At 42.8% G+C, this 25,566-nt stretch overlaps 1 protein-coding gene across 2 annotated transcripts; it reads right to left on the reverse strand.

Moving 5' to 3' along the window:
- Window positions 1-1,635: 1,635 nt before the first annotated feature.
- Ddx47 (DEAD-box helicase 47) lies at window positions 1,636-17,164 on the reverse strand. 2 transcript variants are annotated; one of them, XM_020185151.2, is made up of 12 exons: window positions 17,028-17,164; window positions 16,288-16,381; window positions 9,460-9,648; window positions 9,134-9,205; window positions 8,250-8,368; window positions 7,616-7,687; window positions 7,366-7,482; window positions 6,730-6,876; window positions 6,068-6,205; window positions 5,052-5,122; window positions 3,999-4,128; window positions 1,636-2,198 (listed from the first exon to the last, which is right to left on the reverse strand). In XM_020185151.2, exons 1-12 carry the CDS (start codon window positions 17,115-17,117, stop codon window positions 2,067-2,069), a joined length of 1,371 nt encoding a protein of 456 aa, XP_020040740.1. In that variant the 5' UTR covers window positions 17,118-17,164; the 3' UTR covers window positions 1,636-2,066. The 2 variants fall into 2 exon arrangements, with proteins under 2 accessions (XP_020040740.1, XP_073932125.1); XM_074076024.1 differs by lacking the exon at window positions 3,999-4,128.
- Window positions 17,165-25,566: the final 8,402 nt, after the last annotated feature.

Below are 25,566 nucleotides of genomic sequence, written 5' to 3' on the forward strand. Positions count from 1 at the left end.
TCTTCCTCTCTCCCTCCTTCCTTCCTTTTTCTTTCTTCTCAGTACTTAAGCCACATTCCCAACCCAATGGTTAAGCTTTTAGAACAGTGTCTTTTTGTTTGCTTGTTTTTTGGTGATACTGGGGATTGAACCCAGGACACTCAAACATGCTAGAAGCTCTTTACCACTGAGCTACATTCCCAGCCCTAGAGCAGCAGTTTTTAGTCTCCCCAGAAACTGCAGATACCTGCGGGCACCACAGACCCCAGGTTACAGATCACTGCCCATCAGGAAAGTTCAGACATCCCCCAGGATAGCTCCAGTCTCTCCTCTTACCCCTCACTAGGTTGAAACAGTAACCATCAATCAGTCCTTAGTTCTGAGATAAGTTTCTATCCAAAGTCACCCTGGACAGTCCCACCAGGAAAGTATAATGTAGTGGAGAGTTTGTCCCAAGTGGCAGACACAACTCAACGAACGGTCACAAGTATGACTCTCTCAACTGCTTGTCTCTCCTCTTCCACTACCCCCTCTCCTTTTGCTTACAGTGTCCTAACTACTCCTCTAATTTATCCTTCACTCAAACGCACCCTAACCAATTGCAGCAACAACATCCAGAGCAAAGAATAAGCACATGCTAGACTTCAGCTCATCACAAATGCCTTTTCCACAGGCAACACTCCTAGGACACATCTGGGATATAAAGTAGCCACCCTATATTTAAAAAGATCTTCCCACAAGGAGCAGGCCATCCTGGGCTCCACAGGGAATGGACTGCCATGTACTTTTCTAAGTACAACCTTTGGATCATGCCCTTTAAGATGTACAAGGAACATTTCTTTTCTTCCAAACATCATTCATGGTCTTAGTCCGTCACAATGATTTCTGAAATCTCTTCACCTGGATCTGCCCCTCCAGATACACTCTCTTCTAATAAAATTGATATGGCCAACAAAAATCATCAAACATCTCCTACATGGAAAAGCAAGTTCCGAGAACTCGAGGCTGTTCCTGACTGAAGCTCCAAGTCGCATCCAATGCCCAGCAACCCTCCTCCCCCACCTTGCCCTCCAGTGCTAACACCTGCTTCCTGCTCTGGAAGTAAGGACCCAGTTCTACACCTCAATTCAATCACCAACAGATGGGGCAAAAGAATACAACAACAAGCAGACGAAATCCTGATTTGACCCTCATCACCTGGGGATAGGAGTCTACCTAAGAAACCAGTCTTCCTAACCACCTCCTTAGTCCAGGCAACTGAGCAGCAGATTGATTCCAGGATCTAAAGACCTCTGTGAAGCTGGGAGCCAGTGGCTGAAGCCTGAATCCTAGCTACTCAGGAGGCAGAGATCAGGAGGATCGAAGCTGGCCCTGGGCAAATAGTTCACAAGACCCTATTTCAAAAGAAACCCGTCTCTGTCTCTCTCTCTCTCTCAGGTGGAACTTCACAGAAGTGATTAACGGCCTTTCCGTTTCAAAGCCATCTATCACCTTGCTCCTCAGTTCATTTTTTTTAAGTCATAAATAATGATTACCTTAATTAAATTAAGGACAACCAATGAATCTGCCCTGTAACCATCACTGTCAAGTTCAGGTGCTCACTGGTTAGCAAGAGCTACAAAGCCCTTTAACACCAAGGTCTCCAAGAAGTTTGAATCTTTTCAAAATGGTATTTAGATTTATTGTCTTACATCAGGTCTAAGGAAGAACAGCTAAGATGGCATAAATACCACTTACAGATGTACAAGCCTCTTTCCTTTATAATCGCAGGTTGTGCACTTCATCAATCGAGTCCTTGACTTGCAGATGAAAAAAGCACAATGAAGAGACAGAAGAGTACATGCCCCTCTTGTCACAAGCAAGGAATCAAGGTGAAGAGCGGTAGCAGTCTTGCCATCACACTGGAAGATTTATCCTGAAGCAGTGACACTCCAGCACTCACAAAGGGAAATGAGCACTGAGTTGGCGGAGCACTTTCCAGAAATGATTCTGACTGGCTGGCCTGAGGGTCTCTCCTGGAGGCTCCAATCTCTTCTCCACTCCCCTTTCAGAGACAGAAAGCGGAACTCACGTCTTCACAGAAGTGATTAACGGCCTTTCCGTTTCTTCATTTTCCCCCCAGCCACCTTGTTCCTGACACCAATAGCACCCTCCGTGTCATCATCATCACCAGCATCCTCTCGTGAGCGTTTCTTCTTCTCTCCATGTTCCCTTAACTCCTACGGGAAACAGAAAGGATTCAACTAAAATGAACTACTGCCACTGAGGGTGCCACACTCTCATTTCACTCCAGAACAAGTACTGAGTAACTTCCCCAACACCTGATCCTAGCAAAGGAATAACACCAACTCCAAATGTGCAAAACATCAGCCTTACTCAGGAATGGCAGCAAGAAGATGAAAATAACAAGGTCTTCTTTTTGCATGGCAGATTGGCAAAGAGAAAGCTACACAAACCTAATACTGACCGGTGCTGATTGTAACTGGAAAATTTGGCACTGCACATGAGTTCATATTCTAAGTATGTATACTACTTGGTCCAAAAATTCTACTTCTATCAATTTATTCTAAGGAAACAAGACAAATACGCAAAGCTGCACGTACAAGGATAGCCAACAGCTCTAGTTAAAATAAAAGAGGTTGGAAAATGCAGACATCCGTCATGTCACATACATGTGGTGGAATTTTATCTATCTATCTATTTATTTATTTATTTGGCAGTATTGGAGTTTGAACTCGGAATTACACACTTGCTAGGCAGGTGCTCTATCCCAGCTCTAGTTATTTTGGACATAGTCTTGCTTTTTGCCCAGGTCAGTGTAGACTGCAATCTTCCTATCCTTGCTGGGATGACAGGTGTACCACCATGTCCAGCTTTTACTGGCTGAGATGGGATCTCAAGAACTTTTTTGCCTGGGGTTGGCCTGGAACTGTGATCTTCCCTATTTCAGCCTCCCAAGTAGCTAGGATTATAGGGGTGAGCCAATAGCTACCAGCATATGATGGAATTCTTTATAGGAAGAGGGTACAAAATAAAGAAAAGCTGTGTCTGGTGGTGCATGCCTGTAACCCAGCACATGAGAGGCTAAGGCAGGAGGACTGTGAGTTTGAGGCTGGCCTGTGCTACACAGTGAAAAGCTGGGAAGAAGGGTGGGAGGGAGTCACATGGATCTATACTTGTTGAATAGAAAAATGTAATCACATATAGTAAGTTCTAATTATGGCTAAAAACAGAAAAAGAGTTGTATGTTACCAATGGTTCTCCATGGGGGATGTTTTACCTTTTCATTTACTACTTAAATCCTTTGTGTTTTCTGAACTTTTTTCCCAATGCATATATAACACTTTTATAAACAAAAAATACCAAACAAAAAATTCCACCTGAGCGGAAAAAACAAGCCTGTACCTTAGCTACTCAGAAAGCAACTTGTGGGTGGGGCAATGGTGGCTCACGCCTATAATCCTAGCTATTCAGGAGGCAGAGATCAGGAGGATCATAAAACTCAGGGAAATAATTCATGAGACCCTATCTTGAAAATACCCATCACAAAAGAGGGCTGGCGAAGAGGCTCAGGCAGTGGAGCGTGAGGCCCACGTTCAAACTACTAATGATCGCTACTTTACATTACCTATCTGGCACTCGTTAACACCTGGCAGGTATTCAGGGCAAGTATTTTTCCCAATTTGCTGGTCAGGACTGATTCTGAGAGGTTCAGCGAAATGTCCAAGTTCACATCCCACAGCTAGGTCTTCTGATCGCAAATCTGACAGGTTTTTGCCACATGTGAGACTTGAACAGTGGCTGAGAATGTAGCCACCTGGGTAGCACTAAGCCAAGCCAGCTTCAACCACACAGCTGTGTGGTCTAAAGCAAATACCTACCATCTCTGCATCTGAATCTGCTCGTCTCAGATCTGGAATAAAGTAACACCCAGCTCGTGAAGTCTATCACGAGTAACAGGGCACCTGACACAGTAACATCTGAATGAAGGCTGGTGAGAAAGAGAGCAAGCTGCATACCATCCGGGCGAATCTCTGGGCTTCAGTCACACGCTCTGTCAGCATCATAACCTCGTCATCCTGCGTTGGGAAAACAGGCAGCTTCTTCCCAATTAGGTGTTCTATGCGCTGAAAGAGTTCCACGTCATACCTGGGGAATCATATGGCATGGCACTGCTTGGCTGACAATGCAGATGTCTGTCCCTTCCCAAACTATATGATATTCTTTCCACATGAGCCACAGTTTCAAACAACATTGAACATACTACCTCTTTCTAAATATGGGTAAAAATACAATCTTTGGGCACAATTAGCAAATCACCCACTGTATTTTTTGTTAATCTGAGACAGGGTCTAGCTATGTACCCCAGGCAGGCCTCAAATTCATGATCCTCCTGCCTCAGCTCCCCCAGTGCTGGGATTACATATGTGAACCACCTCACCCAGCACAACCACAGTATTCTTTACTCACAGAGAAGACTGGGGTACACAAAGTTTTTTTTAAAAGAAAACCAGAGGTTTCTAACACTTTCTGAGTTGAGGAAAGGTCAGTGCTCCGCAGCTTCAGCAGTTGAAAGAAGTAACAGGTACAATTTGTGACACTTCTATATGCCAAAGACTATACTAGATCCTTTACATAGATTATATCCAAGTTTTTGTTTGTTTGCTTTTGTCTATTTGTTCTGTTTTGTTTTGCAGTACTAGGGTTTGAATGCAGGGCTTTGTGCTTGCTATACAGACTACTACTTGAGCCATGCTCCCATATGCCCCCTTTTTTCTTAAAACAGGGTCTCACTATGTAGTCCAGGTTGGCCTGAACTCAATCCTCCCTCAGCCCAGAGTGCTGGGATTACAGGCATGAACCACCATGCCTTGCTTATCTCTGCTTTTCACCAAAGCCCTACTAGGCCAGTGTTGTTATTTCCATTTTAGAAATATGAAAACCAGGATAAGGTTGTTTACATGGTCAGTATAGCAAACAGCGGAGCCAGTCCAAGCCAGTCCGGCTTTCTGGGGCTCTTTGGTGTCCGGTTCTTATCTATACATTACTCTGTTCAAAGTCAATTTACTTACTGTGTGACAAAAGTGATAGCCTTTCCAGAGCGCCCGGCTCGAGCTGTTCTCCCCACTCGATGGATGTAATCCTGGAACAAAAAGGGCACATAAATCTACAAATTCTGAGCAGTGAGCCATGTCCTCCAAGTCTTGCTGTAAGCCTCTGACAGAAAGCAGAGTCCTATTGGAACCTGGAGAAAACAGCCAGGGAAATTTACTGAGAAAATCTACTTGGTCCTGTCCACTCTCCTTGCAGCACGAATTTATTTGCTTTCCTTCTTTTATGGAAAAACAAATCCACAAAGCACATCTACCTGGTGACAGTGCTGGGGCAAAACAAAAACCATTGAACCCAGAAGTTTTACCATCAACCAGCCACTAATTATCTGCAAATCACAGAACCTCTCTGAGCTCTGGCTTCTTTCTAGCTAGCAGATGGGCAGAAATGCATACCCAAACTTAAAATGTCACTGTGAAAGCAAATGGGACCACACTTTATCTATGGTTGTTATGTGCAGAGCTAAGACAAACAGAAATTCAGCCAGCAGTGATTCTGTCATTCCCAGGGGATGTCTGGTAACGTCTGGAAACATTTCTGGTTGTCACAACTTGAAGAGTGACACTGTCCTCTAGTAGGCAGAGGTCAGGAATATGTGTGTTCCATACTACACTCAAGGAACAACCCCATACAAAGAATTCACTGACCCAAAATGTTAATACTGCCAATGCTGGGAAACCCCAAGAAACTGTCATTTGTAAAGAAATGAGGTTGACAGAGATTGACAGACACTGCCCCAGTCCCCACTACCTGTGACCACTTAAGAACTCTCCTTGCCTACCAGATTTCACATTTATTAATGTTACAGATACAGGCATGTGCAAGATGGTGAAAACAAATAAATCGGAGGCTTTCTCAGGTCTTGACACTTAACTAATGGAGGACAAAAAAACTAGGTTGTAACTAGAAGAAACAGCAAACATTATTTAAGAAATAAATTTTGAGACCAGAAAGTCAAGCCAGCACTAGGACTGACCTTGGAGTGAGTTGGAATGTCGAAGTTGACAACTACATCCACATGAGGTATGTCCAAACCTCTGCTTGCAACATCAGTCGCTAGAAGGATGGATCGGGCCTTGGCCTTAAACTTATTAAGGGATCCTAGGCGTTTGCTCTGAGAAGATGACAAAGAAATGAGAATTTTAGTCTTGGAAAGCTAAGGAATCAAGGAATGCAAGACCTAATAAAACAGACACACACAACACAAGAACAAGTAATAAAAAGTTTTCCAAGTTTTTTCCCCTAACTCCAGATTAGGGCTTCATAGGTCAAAGCAAATATGAAAACAAAAATATTTAAGACAATCTACAAATAATAGCACAAAACAGGAATTTTTTAACATGAGAGAAAAATAATTGGAAAATAATTTACTAATACTCTTTATAGAGACCGAGAATCATGACTCCCACTAGCGCTGAATGAATCGACTCAGCAGCTTTCAAACCAGACAGCTACCTTGTGCTCTTGTTGTTGTGAAAGGAGAAAGCAAGCATCCAGAGCAACACTTCACAGCCCACAAAATCGAACAATCATGGACGGGCACCAGTGTCACATGTCCTTACTGTCCAAATCTACTGTTACAAGGTTCATCCTCCTCACATTACTAGTTCACGGCTAATGATGCCACAGGATCCTCACCTGACTCATCTGTCCATGGAGGGGGATGGCAGTGAATCCAAGATTTCGGAGCAGCAAAGCTGTTCTCTGAGTATTGTTACAGGTGCTACAGAAGATCATAAAGGAGTTTCCAGCCAATTCATTTAGAATATAAACCAGGTAGGTATCCTAAGTTATAAACCCAAAACAACATATGTCACTGAACCTGGGAGAAAGGGTTAGATATCTGGCATACACATTAAGGAAAGACAACCTATAGGCGCATTTCAATTATCCAGACCACCAGCTGCCAGCTTGCACTTCTCAGCCAGTACTATGACCTCAAGTGAACCATGTAGCTCAGTGTAGCCTGAGGTCAGACACAACATCTGTACTCGGCAACCAAGAAAAGTCCTTGTATTAAAACATAAAATGAGCAACTCGTTTATGTAATAAGCAGACCCCTCCAGGGTGGGGTTGGGAAGGAACTGTATCATTACATCAGGACTTCATCATTGTGGCTATGCTGTGAATTCCTGGAATGTCTGCCTTATCTGTGATAAACTCTAAAATGGAGGACTCCAACTTGTATCCTAGCCCTCAGCTAATCAAGAGTTGACACATTCTCAGCTGCTATGGTGAGAGGGAGAGGCGAAAATGATCAAAGCGAACACTTACCTTGAATTTAGAGGGGATGAAAAGATAGTACTGCTGAAGTTTCTCAACAGTCTGGTATTTAGAGGAAACAGCACACTTCACAGGATTCTTCAGAGCTGCACGCTGAAGTTTTTGCACCTAAAGAAAGGAAACCTAGAATAGTACACCCATTCCCAAATACTCTATTTCTATTTTTTTTCATATTTTTACTCTTGTTGTTGCTATTATGTTTACCAATTCTTATAAAGAGGAAAGTCCAAGCAGATTTTACCTTTTTGGTCATGGTAGCAGAGAAGAGGAATGTCTTCCGATCTCGGGGGATCACTTTGAGGATCTTATCCACCTAAGGCACAAAGAGGAAAGGAGGCTAGCGTGACATTTAGACTGATGCCTGCAAATTCTCTGTGTAGTGAAGGTGGAGACTGAGAAGCCAAGACCTGGGGGATTTGGGGCTCAAATTCCATCTAATGCAGCTAGAATTTACTGGGTATTTTCTATCTGAAACCATGCCAGAGGCAAGCAGAAAAACAATGCCATGTGGACAAAACAACAGTTTAAATCAGTAGATTTGAGCTAACAGAAAGGCCAATAGAATGTACTGCTCAACCGTAAGCAAAGACAAGTAGGTCATCAAAGAAAACAAAGACATTGCAAAGTGTAGAGAAAGGGTCCAATTAAGTGAAATGGAAAAGAAAGCCAGGCTCTGACACCCCTCCACTCTGACTGTGTCTAAATGTAAGCAGCGCTGAGGCTCTGGCACAGTGAAAGACTCTAAGAATGGACAAAGACAGCAGTCACAGTGAGTCACTGTGACTCACTGCTCTACACAAGCAGGTGGGCAATGAACCAAACTTTGAAAGACAACTTGAGATGTTCTAGGAGGAGGAGAAAAATCGAGAGCTCACCTCTGTCTCAAAATCCATGTTTAATATCCGGTCCGCTTCATCCATGACCAGGTATTTGAGCGCTCTTAAGTTGAAGCCTTTTGTATTTTCCAAGTGATCGATCAGTCGCCCAGGAGTGGCTACCAAGAGAGGTTGAGGAGAAAAGGCAAGGTTTCAGAACAAGGACAAAAAGAAAGTGACCTAGTCCCTGGCCAAAACAATGAAGAAATTAACAAGTTAGCTGGACACAGTGGCTCATACTATAATCCTAATACTTGGAAGGCAGAGATCTGACGGATCACAGTTGGAGACCAGCCTGGGCGAAAAGTTAGTGAGACCCCATCTCAACAAAAATGCTGGACGTGGTGGTATGCATCTGTCACCCCAGCTATGTGAAAAGCAAAAATAGCACTGGGCACCCATGGCTTACGCCTGTAATCTTAGCTAGTCAGAAGGCAGAGATAAGGAAGATCTCGGTTCAAAGCCAGCCCGAGCAAATAGTTTGTGAGGCTCTATCTCAAAAATACCTAACACAAAAAGGGCTGGTGGAATGGCTCAAGGTGTAGGCCCTGAATTCAAGCCCTAGTACTACTTTAAAAAAAGAAAAAAGGAAGAAATATTAAGATGATGGCAGTCCAGTCCAGGTTGGCCTGGGCATAAACACAAGACCCTATGTGAAAAATAACAAAAGCAAAAATGGGTCAAGGAACAGAGCTCCTGACTACCAAGCACAGCCCTTACTTCTAACTCTAGTACTGGGAGAAAAAAGAGAGGGAGAAGGGAGGGAATAAGGAAATTAAGAAGTTAAACAGGATTACAAAAATCAGTTCCTTTCAAAGTCCTTCCACCCAACATTTTCTCCACCCCATCTTGTCACAGTATCTTTTAATTTGTCAATTACTCACCTATTACTATGTGTGGTTTTTTTGCCAACGCAAGAGACTGGGACATTGAATCAATTCCACCTACAATCACAGCTACAGAAATAAAAGGAACATAGAAAAGAGATCCTTAGTTTCTTCCACAGTCCACTGAATATCTCTTCAAGCCAATGCTAGATTCCTACTTATGTTTGTCCTTGCCTCATAATTAATGCTTTTCCCAAAGTCGAAATGCACCACCAGCTTCTTAGGTAGATAACTCATGCTACCAACATCCTCTTGCACTCTCCATTCTCACTCACTCTCCACTTGGGATGGCACTCTAGGGTCCCTTTCCTCTAGACACTTACCACACTGCACTCCAATAGAGGACCCCAGGGCTTCAAACTGCTCTGAGATCTGAAAGGCCAGCTCCCGAGTGGGAGTGAGAACCAAGGCAAACAAGCGCTGAGGCGTCTCCAGCAGTGCGTTCAGAATGGGCAAAGCAAAAGCCCCTGTTTTCCCAGAGCCAGTTTCAGCCAGCCCAATGATGTCTCGACCTAGAAAAAAAAGAAAACTCCAAATACAAAGAAGTTCTCTGTGCTCTGTATCCGTTTTCTACAATGGTGGAACAGACAAGTATACAGATGTTATAATGTGATGAGGCCTTCAGTGCATGGCTACAAAACACAGCGAGAATGCAAAGGAAGGCATAGCCTGCTGCCCAGAGGAGAGTCAGGCTAGCAGGAAGCAAGCACAGAAGATAAGGGAGGATTTTTCTGCACAGGAAAGAGTACGGGGCTTTCAGGAACACAGAATGCAAAGGAAGAGTGAGCTGAGCGATGTGACTGAACACAGGCGTGTCATGGAAGAACAGGGAGAAAAACAAAGCCAGAAAGAAAGTCATAAGCCATGCTAAGTTTTGATAAGAAGGGAACTTTGTGATTAACATTGCTCTTCAGGAGGATAAACTCTTAACCTGATGGCATAAGGACGGGCCAAGGAGCTAACAGTACATGCCATTTACACTGCTCATTCTAGAGAACATCACAAACAATTCCTTAAGAAAAGGTCACCATGGTTGTTATCATCACTTAAGCCATAACTCAAGAAATTAACTCCCACACCAAGACCACTATCTCTAAGATAGATGCAGTCCATGAGATAGCTAAAACAAGGCCCTGTGCCAAGTGTGGTGGCTACACCTGCAATTCCAGCACCTGGGAGGCTGAGGACTGCAAATTCAAGGCCAGTCTGGGCTACATAGGACCTCATCTCAAAAAAAAAAGAGTAAACAAAAGAAAAAGGGAGTGAAACTCAAGTTTTTAGTATGGGAAACTCATAAACTGAAAACTGAGCTAAGAATTACAGAAAGATTAGTTCTGAGGAGGAAAATAATGATTGGTTTGGACACAGGAAACCTAGAAAGTTTCTGCAGTAAGTTCAGAGAGAGGTGTATAAAATTTAACTGGACATTCATATTAGAGCCCAGGGAAAGCACAGAGGCTAGATATACAGGCGTGGGAGCCATGGGCTTCCTACCAGTAGTGCTTTCCCAGGGGCAGACTTAAAGGGGTGGGTGCGTAGTTAGCACATTACAGTTGTACAGGGACTACATGTGACATCATGCTTATGATGCATGCTTATGATGTATCTTAATTAGATTCACTCCCTCCCTCCCTCTTTCTCCTTTATCTCCCCACCTGGAAAGGAATGAATGGGTCTCACTATTCTATTTTCATAAATGAATAAAAAATACTTCCACCATTATTTGCCTCCATCACCCTTTCCTTATGCTCTCCCACTGGTACCCATCCCCAGACAGGACTTGTTTTACCTTCCCATCCTCCCTTCCTTTAAGAAATATTTGCTGGTATATGACAGTTATACAGGTAGCTTCATTGTGACATTTCCATATGCTCCCTGGATTGGTTCATCGCCTCCAGTATTCTTCCTTCTACCCCTTCAACAGGTTTCAATGTCCCACGTTGATACTTGTACAGAAAGTGCACCAACCATATCCACCCCTCTTTATGTTCCTCACTTACCCTCCCTCTCTCACTAGTGCCTTCCCCTTAACGTGATTACAGCCGGACTTCTGACTCAGTAGATCCAGGTTGGAGGCAAGAAATCTCTAGTATTAGAATGAGAAAAAAGGGTGGAGACAGGTCTGGGTTCAGTGGCTTACACCTATAATTTCAACTACTCAACAGGTAGAGATCAGGAGAAGAGCAAAAAGTGAGCACAACTCCACCTCAGCAAACAAGCCAGGTGTGGTGATATGCACCTGTGATCTCAGCTACACGGGAGGCACAGGTAGGAGGACTGTGGTCCAAGCTGGCCCAGGCAAAAACGTGAGACCCTAAAAAATAAGCTGAAGCAAAAAGGGCTGGGGGCGTGGCTCAAGTGGTAGAACACCTGCCTAGCAAGCACAAGGTCCTGAGTTCAAACCCCATACTGCCAAAAAACAAAACAAAAAAGCAAAAAAAAAAGAAAGAAAACCTATCAAAAGATTTAGCTCTCCAAAGGAACACACTGTGAGAAAAAGAAAAAAAAAAAAAAAAAAAGCTAGGCACCACGGTGGCTCACGCCTGTAATCCTAGCTACTCAGGAGGCAGAGATCAGGAGGATCAAGAATCGAAGCCAGCCCAGGCAAACAGTTGAGACTCTCTCAAAAAAAACCCATCACGAAAAAGGGCTGGTGGGGTGGCTCCAGGTGTAGGCCCTGAAGTTCAAAACTCAGTACCACAAAAAAAAAAAAAAGAAAAGAAAAAAAGAAAAAGAAACAAAGTAACAGTGTGACACAAACAGAATGAGCTTTTTGTGCTTCAATATTCTGTAAGGGAATCCTAGCTCTGGTAATGAGCTCCTGTGAAAGGAGCTTAAACCCCTAAGCCTCAGTTCCTCACCCTTCCTACCTTTCAGCACTGTTGTACAGCTTCAGGACAGTGGACAAGAGCTCAGCAAGTTTGCAGCCACTGGATTCACAGTTAGTCCCAAATTAGAATCTGAAAGTTAACTTAAAAAGCCAGGTGTGGTAGCACACACCCAGTGCACTGGATGCTGAGGCAAGAGAATGGCAAATCTGAGGCCAGCCTAGGCTACACAGCAAGTCCCTGTCTCAAAACAAACAAAAGAAATACATTTAATAGAGTAATAACAAAAACCTCCTAAGACTATTTGAATCACTGGCTAAGGCGGAATCTGGAAATTCAAAAGAAGTATTTGTAAACTACTCATCAGATTGAGACAAATCCCACAGGGATAAAATCATTGCTCGGGGTGATCACTTCAACCAGGATGCTCGGTTCCTTATAATCTTCCGGTGACCCCTATTCTCTGCATCAAACTCAAACTTTTTTCTATGGTAGGGCTGGGATTTGAACTCAGGGCTTCATGCTTACAAAGCAGGCACTCTATTGCTTAAGCCATGCCTCGAGTCCATTTTTATCTGGTTATTTCAGAGATGGGGTCTCTCAAACTATTTGCCCAAGCTGGCCTCAAACCATGATCCTTTCAATCTCAGCCTCCCAAGTAGCTAGGATTACTGGCATGAGCCACTGGTGCCTGGCCCAAATTCAAGCTTTTGACTGAAAACATTAGAAGAATTTTAGAATTACTGTCACCACCTAATTTTGACTTTTTTCTTTCCACCTATGCTATAGGCTCGCTGGGAAAATTTAAAATGCCCTATCCCTTCTTGCTCCATAAAGCTGCTGACCCTGTTTTGTGGTCCCTGTCCTCCTAACTTCTCTGCATGAGGTGGAAGTGCTCACTACCTCCTCCTTCAAATACCTGATGGGTGTGAAATACACTCCCGAGATTCCCAAATCTGCTGAGCAGAGTTTCTCTGTCATCCTTTGTCCTCATTGGCAGCCTCACCATTTTCAGTCTCAGCTTAACCTCTCCTTGGAAATGGAGCCCAAATCCAGTCTGGTCTCAGCCAACTTCCAAACCACAGATTCCAAGTGTGTAGTTTTTATTTTCTACTTTCCCAGCTTTATTAAGGCGTATGTACATGTTTATACATAAAATAATATATATATAGTTATATATAAAATAAAATACACATATATTTTATATATATATGTATTTTATATGTATATATAACTATATATATATATATAAACATATATATATATGTTTTCTTTTTTTTTTTGGCAGCACTGGGGTTTGGACTCAGGGCCTCACGCTTGCTAGGCAGGCTCTCTACCATGTGAGCCACTCCTCCAGCCCTACTAAGGTATAATTTATCAAGTAAACATTGTATACATGTGGGTATACAATGCAATGTTCTGATACACATATACATTGTAAAATGATTAAATCAAGCTAATTAACATATCCTTCACCTCACAAACGTTTTTGTGGTAAGAACAGTTAAGATCTCTTAGCAATTTTCAAGTACAAAAACATTGTTATTAACTATTGTCACCATTCCGTAACTAGATCTTCAGAATCTACTCATCCTGTCAGACTAAACCTTTTGTACCCTTCAACCACTGGACCCTCATCTTCTTTTCCTCCAACTGTGTATTCATCAATCATTTCCAACTGGACCCATTCTGGCTGAAATTGTTTTCCTCCTGTATTCCCTTTTTCCATCAGAGGAACAACATATAATATCCCTATCCCTACTGTTTCATGATAGAGTTCTCCACGCCTTGCCTTCCATTTGCCTAAATTGGCTGTAAACCATGATTTTTTCCTATCATTTTCTGTTTTTCATTCCTACTATCACTTTCTTACCCATTATTTCTTGCCAAAATTATTGCAATGACCTCTTAATTGGTTTCCCAGGCTCCAGTTTCTTGTTTTTAAATGAAATTACCCAGCTGTGAGATTTATCTTTCAAGAGTACAAGGATTTCATTCTCTTGCTAAAAAAACAATCTCCAAAGAAGCTCCACTGGCTATTGTGGGGGAAAACTTGTCTTTTCCTTCAAAGAACTAGCAACCCAGGTAAATCCATCTTAAAATGCAGCTCTTAACTCTTGACTTCCCAGACTGTTAAATGTTAACCTTGCCATTGCCCAGGTAAACCCACTTTAAAACAGAACTCATCTCTAGCCAACTGAGAAACACTGTGAACCCTGACTCCTACCAATAGGAGAAGGGAGTAGTGTTGCATCAGAGATAAAAACCAAATGCTTATCAAACCTGTATCGGTGGCACACCCTTCTGCAGAAGAAAAATTTTTGCCTCACTGACTGACTCCTGAGTCGTATTGTCAACACTATGGAATCAAATCCCTTTACCCAGCATCCAAGTCATTCACAAGTGGCCTCACAAGACCACACCTTTCCACTGTCTTAGGTGTTTGTAAGTCTCCTTACAAACCCATATTGTCCAGCCTCCTCACCTTTTTCTCTTGCTATCCCCTAGTACATACAGAAAGTCCATCCCATCACATCTCAATGTCTGAACCCATCTAAATTCAGTCCTCAAGGTTCAGCTCAAAGATCTTCCCAACCTCATCAGCCAAAAAGTAAAAGAAATTTTCTCTAATCCATTTCAGTAAGACTGGGTTACTCCCTCGGTGCATTCTGCATGTAACATTCTTATGTTCCTGCTCATCTTGTAACAAATTTATAATCATCCCTTCCTAGACAGTAAACTCTTGAAAAGAGCAGACTCTTAACCTCCAGTGTGTTCTGCTTACATCAAATACTTAGTAGCTATTATCTATGGGAAGAGCAAATGGAATTACATAGAATAAATCTAATCCTTTCCACGTGACAGTTCACTTATAAAACAAAGAATTCCTACCTCGTCACTCTTCTTGAGACCACATGCACTCAGCTCCTTTAGCTATCTGTGACTCTTCTTGACACTATCCCACATTCCTTGGTCTTCAGCTGGTCCCTGAAAACTATGTCCCCAAACCTAAGCAATATTGTATTCTAAGTGTAAAACACTATTCTCTCTCTAGAACTAACCAGGAGTTCTTAATCTGAGACTCAGGAAAGAGGAATTAAGGATGAGGGAGAGTCTTACATTCTCTGAAATTATACAGAAAACTTTATATGTAGACATATTTGTGTATTTTTTATGGGGAAGAAATCTTTTAATTTTACTTGACTCTCAAAGGATAAGTGATCCCCAAATTAAATGTCACCCTCTTCTTATAGTAATGTTGTTAAAATTATGTTAGCTTTCTGTTTTGTCTTTTTGCAGTGCTGGGGAAGAATGAACCCTGGGTCTTTCAAATTTCAAATGTTAGGTGAGCACTTTACCACTGAGCTACATCCCCACTCTATTTTCTGTGAGTATTTTACTGAACTTTAGTTAACTAATACCTCTGGGTCACTTTTACCACCTACCCTAATCCTATAAAGTTAGCACTTTAGGAATCTAAGAGCAGGACTTTACTTCTATTCCTATTAATTCTATCCTGTTAGTTTCAGTCTCACTCACATCAACCAGCACTTGTAAGCATTATTCTGCAAATTCAATAAACATGCCTCATAGCAAGAGCTCTCAATTCCTCTAGACACAAACAGTCATGCAAGAATATACCATAAAGCCTAGGTGTGTAACAGGCTATCCCATCTACGTTTGTGTAAATACACCTTATGACACATATCTCAGAACCAAATCCCCTAATGACACATTTCTCAGAACATATCCCTACATTAAGTGACACAAGACTGTGTACGTTCCAAGTGTCCTTCCATGTAAATGTGCACATATTGATTCATACTTTCTAACAAGTTTCTCATTAGTACATTTTAATCCAGTGTTTTCTTACAGTCCATCTGTAGAGGAGAACAAATCCCTTCCACCTTTGAGACAGGAAAATGAGAATAAATGAGTTTTTCAAAAGCCAGTAAGCCCCTGGGCACTGGTGACTCACACTGTAATCCTATCTACTTGGGAGGCTGAGATCTCAAAAATGAGAGTCAAGGCCACTCCCAGAAAATAGTTCTCAAGGCTCCACCTCCAAAATAACCAGAGCAAAATTAGACTCGAGGCATGGCTCAAACTGCAGAGCACCTGTTTTGCAAGCTCAAAGTCCTGAGTACAAAAGTCACTCCCACCCAAAAAAAAACAACCCAACAACTCCAAACTTTGCATCTTCAGAGACATCTTTTTTCACCTGAAATATGCAATCAGTACAGCTCTCAAAAGTGCTAAGCACTTAACTGAGTATAACTTTATATTGATTCTGTACAGGTCACCAACATAACTTCAACTTACCTTGCAAGGCCAAAGGAATGGCTTCAATCTGGATCTTGGTGGGCTTTGCCCATCCCAGCTGGTCACAAGCTTCACACAATACATCTGTCACACCCTTAGAATTTAGAAAAATATATATACCTTAGCAAAGAACAGCACCACCTCCCTCTTATTCAAATGACTTTTCCAATGCCCTCTTGTTAGTGACATAAGCACCCTTACACAGGATTTAAAAGGTCTTTTTGTGCATCTCAGAGCGTACCATGAGACAGCAGCTGAACTTAATACTCAGCTCACCAGGGACAAACACAAGCGCTTTACCTGTGTTATCTCACTTCATCATGACAACAATTCTGCGGGGTAAGCACTTACTACTGCCCCCAATGTACCACGTGTAAAGACAGGCACGAGAGGTCACAAACAGTCTCTACTGAGGGGTCAGAACGCAAACCCGGGTGATTCATCTGACCCCAAAGCTCCAGCTATAGAAGAGCGAGCCAATGCACCCTCCGGGACAGGTAACAAACGTCGCCACCCTAACGTGGAGAAAAGGCTACATGGGCCATCTATCAGGGCCTGGAAGCAAGGCACAAATCCAAACTCACACGAGGTCAGAACCCAAGCTTCTGAAATTTGGGGGGAAACTAGGCTAGGCCCCAAGATGCTCTTGTGCACCACTAGCCGGGATCTAAGGAATCCGAGCCCTGCCTTAGCCTAGAGCCAGCAGTACAAAAGAAGCACCAAGCATCGCCCTTTCTCACCAAGTCTTTAAATGTCTTCGTTTCCTCCTCCTCCTCCACCGCCGGCTGAAGCGCTTCGGTAGACGAATCGTGCTCCTCGGGCGCCGCCATCTTGCCTGTGGGCTCCGGAAGTGGGGTGGCGGCGCGCGGGATGCTGGGAAATGTAGTTGTAGTCTTCCCTGGATGTGGTGTCGAGCGCCCCCTTCTCGCAGGCAGGGATTTGCAGCAGGCGGGGGGGTTGCAGGCGGGGTTGGGTAGACAGAAGCTTCTAGGCTCCTAGAAATGCCAAGTGCAAAAGTGCAGAGCACCGGCTGCCCTGTAGGTGCCCTTTAAAGAGCCATTTCTAACTGTTTCCCCACTCTGTTCCTCGCTTTTCTAACTGTAGAGGTTTAAACGGGTGCATATCACAATGCTACTTATTTATTATTTCATTCATTTCTTCAGTAGTATTTGTTGACAGCCTACCATATGGTAGGGCTATGTTAGCTTCGTAATGAACAGGCCAGCATCCACTGCTCTTGTGGAGGGAAGACAAATAATAAGCAAATTATCACAGGTCAAATTATGAAAATGACTGATGTAGCAAACATATATAAAAATGAGGATGCTGAGGTATGGGAATAACTGTGACACTGCACAGTGACATCTGAGCGGAAATCTCACTGATGAACAGGAGAAAGCCCTTAAAGAGCCCAGGAGACAGAAGGAACCAAAATAGCCACCAAAGCTATTCTGGAAAGCCACCAACCACTACTCAGGCACATGAAGTCCCCTGTGCTGCAAATCCTGTACCCATCAAGTGCCCTTCTGTGGCAAAGCAGGGGGAATCTCAACACGGGGTGCTCATTGAAGCATTATTCCCAGAGGCGGGAGGGTGAGTAGTTAAAACGTATGTAGGTGTGTGCAAATGTGCACTTAACAGCAGTTAGATCTCAAAAACCTAGCACTACATGAGAAAAACATAAAATATACCAGGCATATATTTAAAACACATGCCCACAAAACATCCCATTCTGCTAGGATATACTACAACAGAAAATACACTGAGACATTTTAGAATGGTTGGCTGTGGAGGAATTAAACTGGGATAAAATTAAGAACTGGGGAATTGGGAATAAAAGAGAATAAATATGCCTGTCATGGTGGCTCATGCCTGTGAATCCAAGCCACTTCAGAGGCAGAGATCAGGAAGGTCACAGTTCAAGGCCAGCCCTGGAGAAAGTTAGTGAGACACCATCCCAAAAAACAAGCCAGACATAGTGGCCTGTGGTCCCAGTTTTGTGGGAGGCATAGGGGAAAAATAAGATAAAACAAAAAGAACTGAAGGCAGGGCTCAAGTGACAGAGAGCTGGCCTAGTAAACAAAAAGAATACCAGTTCTACAGAGAGACAGAGAGAATAAATATACAAAGCAAGAGTTGAGAACTGCGACCAAAGTCAAGTCATTGCCTGAGGGCCTTCCCACTCCTTACAAAGCCCTGCTTCAAGAATCACATTCATGACCAGACCAAGTGGCTCACGCCTATAATCCTAGCTACTTGGAAGGCAGAGATCATGGTTAGAAGTCAGCTCGAGATATAATTTGTGAAACCCTGTCTCAAAAATACCTACACAAAAAAGGGCTGGCACAATGGCTCAAGTGATAGAACTCGAGCCTAGCAAGTGTAAGACCCTGAGTTTAAACCCCAGTAAGTACTGCCAAAAAAGGAAAGAAAAACAAAGAAAGTAGGGTGAGGTCAAAGAGGTAGGCTCAGGTCAGATCCTGCAGGGCCTTATAGTACAAGGTGTGGCGTTTAGATGTTATCCTAAATACAGAAAGAATTTTGAGCAGAGAAATACATTCTCTACAATTTAAAATACCACTCTAAGCCAACTTGAAGGTAGACTTCAGAGAGGTAGCAGAGGAAAAGGGAGACAAGAGACAAGATATGGTCTTTATCTCTCTGGCTCTAAGTACAAAATAGATGCTCAATAAATACTTCCAAACCAGGAAGGAAGTCACTGGGCATTTCTTTAGAGAGTGAAATTTTTCCTATCTTTGAAATACCATGCCTGCAGAACAGGCTAGGGCCTATTCTAATCTTTTGTTATTTCGATCCAAATTAAAGGAAAGGAGAAAAGACCCACACTGTATAAAACAACAGGGCCACTCTGATGTGGGGTCCACCAGGCGGTGGAGTCACACTCATGCTAACAGTCTAAAGCCCATCAGCTCTGTCGTCTACTTCTCCATTTTCCTAGGACCAGATATTAGGCCACTCGAGGTGATCTCTAAAGTTGAAAGAGCTCTGTGGGAGAAGAGGAGGTTGAGCCATGCTGGCTCTGTTTTTCCTCTTCTTGCACACTGTTACACAGACCTGTGTGGGAATTTGTGCCCCTAGTCTGACAAACAAGGAGCTCAAGTCCGGGAGGGTAAAGAGACATGGCCAAGATTACACCAGAGGGTTACATGAGTCAAGCTTCATGATGCCCAGACCGACTACTGAAGATCATTTCACCTCACTGAAAACGGCTTCCATCTGCACAGTCACACTCAGAACTCTTCTGCGACACAAGTTTTCTGTAAAAGCCAAGAGGGGAGCAGCAGAAGTGCTATTTTGCTTTCCTTAGATGCAGTCTCTGATTTCCTTCAGGAGAGCGGAATAGGGAATGAGTGAAAAATGGAGGGAAGGTGAGAGGCATGACTGGAGAGGGAGGGAAAGGAGAGATAAGAAGTTTGAAAAGGTGCCCATATGGAAACCAGGGGAGGCCTGTAACATCTGAAGTTGCCCAAGATCTGCAAAAATGTGCTTCAGACAAAAAGAACCATTCATATGTATATATGATGGAATTTTATTCAGCCACAGGAAGAATGAAATGTTGTCATTTGCAGGTAGTTGGATGGAACTGTAGGACATCATCTTAAGTGAAGTTAGTCAGGCTCAGAAAATCAAAAGCTGCATATTTTCTCTCATATGTGGAATATAGACCTAATACAAATCTAGCAGTGTTATGAAAAACAGGTCACGCTAAGGGGAGGTCACATATGAGAGGGGGAGGGTAAAAGAAGGAAGTTAAGGTGACTATGATTGATGTACTTTCTGTACAAGAATGCTGATAGAGTCATGGTAAGAAGAGGACTAAGGCAGAAAGGAGAAAAATAGAGGCGATGAACCAATTCAGGTTATAATACAGATATGCATGCAAATGTCACTATTAAACACCATGATAGCTATCGTAAACAAAAATGTCAGTTTTTTTCAAAAACAGAGAACTGGAAGGTAAAACAGGTCCTGACTGGAGGATGTAAGGAAAGGGTGTAGGAGGATGAATATGGTGGAAATATTGTGTACTCAGGTATTTAAATAAAAAAATGATACCTGTTGAAACTATTCCAGGAATGGGGGAAGGGGATAAAGGAGAATGATGGAGGGGGTGAATTCAACTATGATACTTAAATGTCACAATGTACCCCCAGCACAACAATAATAGAGGAAAAAAAACCATACATAAGATTTCTGAGAATTGCTTTTTTTTTATTAGCACATATTAAATCATATGCAATAGTGGGGTTCACTGTGACATTTCCACCCATGCACACAACATTCTTTGATCTGTCCACCTCCTCCTGCTTCCCTCCCCTCCCCCCTTCCCTTTCTTCTCTAATACTGACCCCTGCTTTTTAAGTGGGCTGACCTCAACGATTCAGCTGCTATTCTAAGACCCTCTCCACTTCAGTCAAGCAAAGGTCTTTTCTGTCTATTCTGGGATAATTCAGATGCAGGCTATTTTTAAGACTTCCTCTGGTGCCAATGTCCCCAGGGCATCGAGGGCCTTGGAGAGGATACCAGGAAGGCAACACCAGTGTTTCCCCACTCCTCGTTCCAGGGCCTCCTGGCAAGGATTGGGCCTTCAACCAGCACCCACGGGATCTCTGTCACACTGGCAGGGTGGCCACAGGTGGATTCAGAGATAAAAGCCTGTATCAGCTGAGAGCATTATCCACCAGGTTGGGAGTAGCTTGGAGAGTTACATTCCGGTCATGGAAATAATAGAGATCCATTCTAGCAGCTGAGCCATGTCATATCCTGTACTTCCAGAACAATGAAGAAGTTAGAAAGGAAATCTAAATACACTCTAAAAATGATGTCATGTCATGGGGAAAGCCAGCCGGAAACGACATGCTAGTTCCAGAAGTGATGAAGCCTGACTGACCCTGAAAGGTGTCCAGTGTGCTTTCCTGTGTCCCTTATACCACAAAAAAAGAAGAATCATTTTTTACAACTGTACTAATGTAAAGACAAATATAGCATTAAAGCTTCAACTATTTCTTTGACTGACTTCAAAGTTCATGCTTTTCTTCTTTTATTTCTAAAAGAAATTGAAACTTTTTTTTGGTGGTACTGGAGTTTGAACTTAGAGCTTCGTGCTTGCTAAGTAGGTGCTCTGCCACTCCGCCAACCCTAAACCTTTTTTTTTTCCTGTAGGTCTCTGAAAGTACAGTAGTCCTCCCATCCACCTAGGATGTGTTCCAAGACCAATGGAAGCCTAAACCCTCTATACTGTTTTTTCCTCACATACTAAGATTACATTTAATTAATAAATTAAGCATTGTAAGGGATCAATAAAAATAACTCATAAAAAGTAATAATTATAACAATATCCTGTAATAAAAGCTACGTGTCTCTCTCACTCTCTCAAAATTCTCTCCCTCTCATTGATCTTGGATTGATGTGAGATGACATTTACAGTAAGGGATTCATGACTTCTCTTTGTCAAATTCAAGTTGCCAGGCGGTAGGGGGGAGAGATGGCCCAAACAATGTATGCACATATGAATAAACAATAAAAAAAGAAAAAAATTCAGGTTGCTCACATTCACTACTTTGCACTTTGGAGCCATTATTAAGTAAAATAAAGGTTACTTAAACCCAAGCATTTTGATACTTCGACAGTTGTTCTGATAACCGAGACAGCTACAAACTGACAGGCAGGTAGTATATACAGTGTGGATACACTGGACAAAAGGGATAATTCACATCCCAAGCAAGACAGAGGGGACAGAGTGAGATTTCATCGTGCTACTCAGAACAGCACACTATGAATTGCTCACTTCTGGAATGTTCCATTTAACATTTAGGGGATGCAACTGACCACTGGTAACTGAAATTACAGAACATAACACCACAGATAAGGGGATGACTACTGACCCATATGGTCTCAGCACCATGCTCGGGGAAGGGAATAGCATAAGAAACATGGGTGACACCTGCACAAGACCCGTCACACTGGACTGTCACACTGTCAGGTATAAGCATGGGAGTCTCTGGGTGACTCCTGGACCAAAAGTAAAATGAGATGGGATTTCTGCAGGGAACTCAAAAAGAATCCCTTATTAGTTTCTGCACAAAATCCTATCAATAGTATATTTTGGAGAAAGCTCACTTATAAAAAGTGTTCTTTATTAACCAAGAAGGAACCCAAGACTAGAGACATGGCTCAAGCTTGTTTAGCAAGCATGAGGCCCTGAGTTCAAATCCCAGTGCCACCAAAAAAAAAGAAGGAACCCACACAAAATGCAATCAGCCAGAAAATTGTTTTTAGACATATATGTTGACGTTTGTTGTGAGCATGTATGTTCAAATGGAGAAAGGACATGGATGATGTAACAATGAAAGCAGGGAAAAAGAGGAAAGTCCTAAGGGATCAAGAAAGAAGACAGGTAAGATATGAATTGCTTAGTTATCTAACCAATATTTGTTTAGGGGACATAGATAGTCCTTATTATTTATTTCTTTTTGTTTTTACATTGAAAGATGTTTGTTTGTTGGTTTGTTTTTTGCTTTTTTTGTTTTATTTTGTTTCTGGCTTTTTGTTTTGTTTTGTTTTTTGAGACAGGGTCTCACTTTGTAGCCCAGGCTGGCCTCAAACTTGTGACCCTCCTGCCTCAGTCTCCTGAGTGCTGGGATTATAGGAACGCCATACCACATCCAGCTTGTTTCGGGTTTTTTGCTTTTGTTTTGTTTTGTTGTCTTATGTCTTATTTTGTTTTGTATATGTAATGCTGGGGATCAAAGCTAGAGGCTGACACATGCATGTATTTCTTTCTTTCTTTCTTTCTTTCTTTCTTTCTTCAGCAAATACTCTTGCTCACTATGCTTGGCCCTGGGCCAGACCTGGCTGTGAGCATGGACCCTATGCTTCTGTCAGTGAGGCAGCCTAAAAAAATTACTAAGTCCTCATAGTCAAGTGTGAGACAGACATGAAAAAGCAATCACAAGCCAGGCATGGTGGTGTACACCTGTTATCTCAACACTCAGGAGCCTGAGGCAGGAGGATCCCAAGTTCCAGGTCAGCCTGGATTCCACAGTGAGACAGAGTCATCTCAAAAACAAAACAAACAAACCAGGCACTGGTGACTCACTCTTATAATCCTGACTATTTGGGAGGCTGAGATCAGGAGGATCAGGGCTCAAGACTATTCCCAGAAAATAGTTCAAGAGACCCCATCTCCAAAATAACCAGAGCAAAATGGACTGGCAGCATGACTCAAGTGGTAGTGCACCGGCTTTGCAAGTACAAAGCCCTGAGTTCAAACCCCAGCATCCCCCCCCCCAAAAAAAAGACAGTCAAAAGTAAAACAAGTGGTACCTAGGAGAAAAGCTGGATCATTATATAATGAGATGACCTAACTTCCCCCGTAAATCATGGACATGCTCCCTGGGACTTTTAAGCATCGAGCAGCACCGTTAACTGTGAACGGTGTGGGGAGTGGTTTAAAGGTAGAAAGAATCTTCTAGGTCAGACCCTACACTGAAAGAAATCAAATGAAGATTATAGGGATTATAAAGTGACGTGGGAAGTACATGTAGGAGCCTGAGTGTCTGGGACTTTTCAGGGCAGGTTGAGGATCTAGACATCTGGGCTGTATTCCCAGGATGCTGGGAGGCCATTGAAGAGATGTCAGTAGCCACACATTTGTGGAGCAGTCACTCAGCTGCAGTGCAGAGTGGACTGTGGGGAGCAGGTGCAGGAAGATGGGTGGGCAGCTGTTCCAACAAAGCACAGTGCTACTGTGAACCAGAGTAAGGAGAGCGGGGCTGGACAGAAATGGACAGGTGAAGGTACAGTGATGCTAGATGAAGCCTCATGATTGACTTAACGTAGAGGATAAGGACCAGGGATGTGTCAATTTCTAGGTTTCTGGCTTGAGCAAGTGAAAAGTGGTAAACCAATTAACATAGCTGCAAAACAGTGGAGGAAGGGCAAACGGTGGGGGCAGGTGTGTCAAGAAGGTAATGGCCACTGTGAGAAGCAGGACTCAGCCAGGCTTCTGGCTCCCAAGCCCACACTCTTGCCACATGGGCTCTGTGCTGTCCCTGGTATGAGAAAGGAAGTAGAAATACTGTAGCAGCAATATGCTCTTCAGATTGTGTGAGTGTAAGTCAACTTATTTTTTTCTCCTGCATAGTCTACACTCTCTAAAAGGGTAAATCTTCTATGGCTAATTCATTGGGTTTTTTTGTTTGTTTGTTTGGATTTTTTTGTTGTTTTGTTTTTGGTGGTACTGAGGTTTGAACTCCAGATCTTGCTCTTTCCAGGCAGGTTCTCTACCACGTAAGTCACACATTCACTCCTTTTTGCTTTAATTGCTTTTTAGATAGAGTCTCAAGTTTTTGCCACAGCCAGACTAGACTCTGATCCTCCTATTTACACTTCTCACATCGCTGAGATGACAGCTGTGCACCACCACACTCAGTCTTTGTTGGTTAAGATAGGGATCTCAGGAACTTCCCCCTCCTGAGTAGCTAGGATTACAGGTGTGAACCACCATGCCTGGCAGATAATTCATTTTGAGTTTCAACTTGGCCTTATCTCCCCCATGAACATTAAAACTTTACCTATGCATTTCTCCCTAGCACTTGTTTCTCACTCCTCTTCTCACATGTTCCTTTCTTGCAGGCAAAATTTATTTCACCTCTTTCCTACTTTTCCATCACTACCACCACAGTCCAAAACAAACTTTGTTCTTGCCTGATTTCCCACCAGCATGAAGGCACTATGAGCGCAGTCCCCAGGCCGAGCACAGAAGAGGTCTGCAGTAAATACTTGTCCAATGAACAAATGAGACCCGTTTGCAGGTGAGTTTCCTGTGAGTGCACTTAGCATATCTGCCTCAGGATCCCTTGGTCTACCCCATCCTTGGGTCTTTTGGATAAAAGATTTTTGTATCTACTACCTTCAAAAAACAGTGTCTCGGACTGAAAAGGAAATGGAAAGGGCAAATGGTGTTCTAAGATGTGAACAAAATATGTAAAGAATGGGATTAATCCAAAGTCAACAAGAAGCAGGAAATTCAAACATTATGTTATAACCCTTACGTAGAAAGCCAGTCAGTTCATGCTACATGCTGGGTAATAAAGGGAGAATCAGTTTTGACTCACTTCCTGCTCATTTGTATTCTTTGCATACAAGTAGTTTTGGTTTGTTTGTTTATTTGTTTTTATTTTTTGGTGGCACTGGGGTTTGAACTCAGAGCCTCATAATTGCTAGACCATCACTCTACCACTTGATCCATGCCCC

This window comes from Castor canadensis, chromosome 6 (genome assembly GCF_047511655.1).
Source record: "Castor canadensis chromosome 6, mCasCan1.hap1v2, whole genome shotgun sequence".
Taxonomy (NCBI): domain Eukaryota; kingdom Metazoa; phylum Chordata; class Mammalia; order Rodentia; family Castoridae; genus Castor; species Castor canadensis.

Excerpts from the sequence above, each read along its gene's own strand:
- Ddx47 (XM_020185151.2), bottom strand. The coding sequence starts at position 17,117 with ATGGCGGCGCCCGAGGAGCACGATTCGTCTACCGAAGCGCTTCAGCCG. Across the intron at positions 5,123-6,067 it reads ACATTCCAACTCACTCCAAG|GATTACATCCATCGAGTGGG; the intron begins GTCAGTCCTAGT and ends TTTTTGTTCCAG. Across the intron at positions 4,129-5,051 it reads GCTATCACTTTTGTCACACA|GTATGACGTGGAACTCTTTC; the intron begins GTAAGTAAATTG and ends ATGATTCCCCAG.